The sequence below is a fragment of the Asparagus officinalis genome, chromosome 8 (genome assembly GCF_001876935.1).
Source record: "Asparagus officinalis chromosome 8, Aspof.V1, whole genome shotgun sequence".
Classification (NCBI taxonomy): Eukaryota; Viridiplantae; Streptophyta; class Magnoliopsida; order Asparagales; family Asparagaceae; genus Asparagus; species Asparagus officinalis.
In genome coordinates this window covers 4,407,971-4,411,602 of record NC_033801.1, presented here as the reverse complement: position 1 = coordinate 4,411,602, position 3,632 = coordinate 4,407,971, and the positions used below count along the sequence as shown (strand labels likewise).

The 3,632-nt window shown below is 45.8% G+C and overlaps 1 protein-coding gene across 1 annotated transcript in view; it reads right to left on the bottom strand.

Annotated features, from left to right (window-relative positions):
* Positions 1,142-3,632, bottom strand: part of LOC109819584 — a 15,915-nt gene continuing 13,424 nt past the window's right edge. Inside the window, 8 exon segments of the mRNA XM_020385351.1 lie at positions 1,142-1,917; positions 2,013-2,175; positions 2,251-2,357; positions 2,360-2,425; positions 2,427-2,465; positions 2,467-2,502; positions 2,504-2,610; positions 3,131-3,297. Of these exon segments, the coding sequence (XP_020240940.1) occupies positions 1,744-1,917; positions 2,013-2,175; positions 2,251-2,357; positions 2,360-2,425; positions 2,427-2,465; positions 2,467-2,502; positions 2,504-2,610; positions 3,131-3,297 (859 nt within the window). The 3' untranslated portion in view covers positions 1,142-1,743.

Here is a 3,632-nt window from a genome sequence, read left to right as displayed (position 1 = left end):
AATGCTTCTATAACCCATGAGGATTATATTACAGAAAAACTTTGATATAGTAAGGGAACTACTTCATCATGCCTAGTATTTCAATAAAATTAGAAGAGCAGAGAAACATAGGATGAATCATAAATAAAACTAATTCAATATTACCGAACGAATCACATTATGTTTTTCGCAGGACGATTTATGGCCGTCCGCATATTTCAGATATAGAGAGATATTGACGCAAGAACACCATTATAATTAATCAATATTTTAAACAGAAATATGTTCTATTACATATGCGTTAATTTTATATTCATGGGTTTATAAAGGAAGGAATGGTAGAATTAATTTTTGGGTGTTGAGCATCGATCAAGTCTAATTACTGCGTTTTTTATAACGGCTACACATATATAAAAAAATACTTTTTTGAGATTAAAATATGTATTAAACATGTATTTTATATTAAAAAAAAATTGTAAGATATTTGAATATTAATTTCATATTTTATCATAAGGTTGCAAAACTATCACTTAAATAGTAAGCCGTTGAGAAGTAAAATTCTATATTTGAACTCACTAGAAATAAGGGTTTTAATTCTTATTAATTAGATTAGTATAAAATCGATTTGTAATTCACTTCAATTTCATGAATTGGGTTTCAGTGGTCTTGAAGTAATTTAATTTCAAAAATCTATGTTATATTTACTTTATTAATTTCATTACTTCCCATGGTTCTGCAAGTAATTTAATATTAAAAAATCCAATATTGTCCCTGATATGTCTTTTAATGAAACTATTAATATTGTTACTTAAAGAAGGAAAATATGAAAGTATTAATATTTGTCTATTTTCCGAAAAAGAATTGGTAGGATTTTATGTTTTCTAATGTGCTGAAAATTAACATTCACCTTGCCTCCACAAAAATAAAATAAATAAATAAAAATATCAAAATGACCACATAGATTCCCCTAAAATTAGTAGCTTCCTTCTCCAGATTTGTTACTAGTACATCTGACATGAACCCCAGAAGGGTAATATGCGTGAAAGAGCCTATAAAGAACTTCTCTATTCACATATTTTCTATTTGAAAAATATGAGCGTTTGCTCAATGAAGAAATCTACGAATATTTTTACAAAACAAAATAAATGGATACACTAAACACTTGTAAAATAAATACATGAACTGATAATTTGGCGATCATAATACAACAGCGTACAATAGCGACTAGTAAAAATAATGTAAAAATAAGAAGAAGGAAAAACATGTACATTGTCTTTGTAACAGTGTACAAACCAACATCAAGACCCATTATCATAAGTAACCAATTTTTATGACCCCAAAAAAAAAAATTACATAACAAAAAAAAAAATCCCCGCGCCAAAACACCAGCCTCTCTTCTTGCCCCACTAGCTTTTTTTGCTCTTAGTTTGGACATAATAATTTAAGCTCTCTCTCTCTTAATCCCACAATTTTCCAAATTTCTTTTGATTCTCTCTCCCTCTCTCTCTCTCTATATATATATATATGTTGGTATAAGTTTGTAATACTAGTGGTTTAGCTTATTCCTTTGGGTATCCCTTGGCTGTTCCCTTGAGCGGAGAGTATCCTTATTCCACAACAAATAAATGAAATTGAAAATGGTAACACCATGACACTGCTACATAATTTTAGATAGACAACAGCAACAACATGAGCACGAAGAAGAAAAGGATGATGATGATGATGATGAAAGTACTGAGGATTTCGCCGGCTTTTCCCTGTTAATTATCGGACCCCGACATTTTGCCTCTGGAACTGGATTCTGAACTGCCCGTTCCCGTCCTCGTCGTCCTCGTCCTCGTCGTCCTCGTCCTCGTCATCGTCCATGTTGTCGCTGTCGCCGTAGTCGTTGTTGTTCGACTGCCCACCGCCCATCAGCTCCTTCACGATGTCTTCTGGCTTCAAGAACATAAATCAATGGAATTAATTGAGTACATAAAATCTGCAATTACAAGAAATTAATCTACGCGCTGGCGCTGCGTAATTCAGTCTACCTTCTTCATAACCCACTTTGTCACCGCCGCGGTGCGCAGCTCCGCTCTCCGAAAAGCTGACGCCAATTCCTCCGTTACTGGGGCGCCAGCCGCCGAGGCCCAGCGTTCCGCACATTGCCATTGCCGTTCTTGCTCTGCAACCTCCTCCTGGCCCTTGTTGCTGCTGATGATAGTTTGTTGTTAGCGGCGGAATCATCGAATCGGGGGTCGGGTATTCGGTAATGGGGCTCGCATGCGCCTCGTTGGTCTTCGGTCTCTTGAGATCAATGCCGGCGTGCGTCTGTCGCTGCTGCTGCTGCGGGTCATGTATTTGCTGCGGTACCAAAGCGTCAGCTGGTGGAAGTAGGTGGCAGGTTCTTCGCATCCTCGTTTTCCTCCTTTTTGTTGCTCTCCTTCACCTTCTTGAAGTACTTTGTTGATGTTCTCCCACTTCTCTTTGCATCTCTTCGCGCTAGCGGCTGTACGCGAGCCGCTGCATCCCCGCTGAGATTCTCCCTCCATAGTGGCCCTTTGGCCTGATTCTTGTAGCGATTGGTCGAGCCCGCTGCGGAGTTTGATGAGGCGATGACCTCAGATTTGGGCCATCGGGATGACGATGCTTGATTCCCAGGCGCTCCGCTCAGTCATGTCCCTTTCTTTGTGGGGGCTCGATGACGCATCGTGGTGACCCAGTCTCCGACCGACACTGCTGCTGCAGGTGGGCTGCGGGTGGAGGCTAAGCGGCGGCGAGGTTGGTGATCCTGCTGCTGCTGCGGATTTGTTGAGGCGGCGCGGTGCGTCGGCTGCCGTGGCGGCGGTTTGTTGCTGTTGGCGCTGCTGCTGGTGTGGGTGTGAATTTGCGGCGGCGGCGCTGTGGGTTTGGAACGAGAGGTTGGGGCGCGGGCGTGCGGGGCTAGCTTGTACGTTTGTCCGTGAACCTTCTGGGAGGAAGGAGATGAGGGCGGAGTCTCAGGGGCGCGGCCGCGGCGCGCTCTGGGCGGCGACTCGTGATCTCGGCGAGCCTGGACATCTCCTGCTCCCGCGCACGCCTGCCTCTCGAATAATCCGATCCTGCTCTCGCTTCTCGAACTCGCCTCCAGAAATCTCTGCTGATCGCCTCTGCCATCTCCATCACTTGCTCATCAGCCCGTCGAAGAAGGCCATCATCATTCCGGCCGCCCCCGCTGCTCGCCGCCGCCGTCCCGCCGCTCTCGCGACTTCCCGCCGCTCGGCCCCTCCTCCGTAGCCTCGTCTCGTCGTCACGACTCGGGGAACACCAATCGACGAGGAGGAATTCGTCGAGAAGCTGATCGACGCGGCGGAAAGCCCGCAGCGGGTCCACCCGCGGTCGCCGTGCGGGAATTCGTAGAGCCATCATCGGCCTGCTGGCGGCGGCGCTGTAAACGGCGGCCCGGACGGCACGGTGCTGATCGGGGTCGGCGCCAGACGATCTGCACTCGGCCTGGGCCCATCGCCGTCGCCGACTGAAAGCGGGAGGGGGGCTGGCTGCTGTGCGGAACAACGGAGCACATTAAGCCCCCGGCGGAGCGGTCGGCATACTGGTCGACGCGGTGGTAGTTGTGGAGGCTTCAAGCTGGCCTGAAGAAGCGTAGCTCTTGCGTCCTAGGCAGGCGGCGGCGG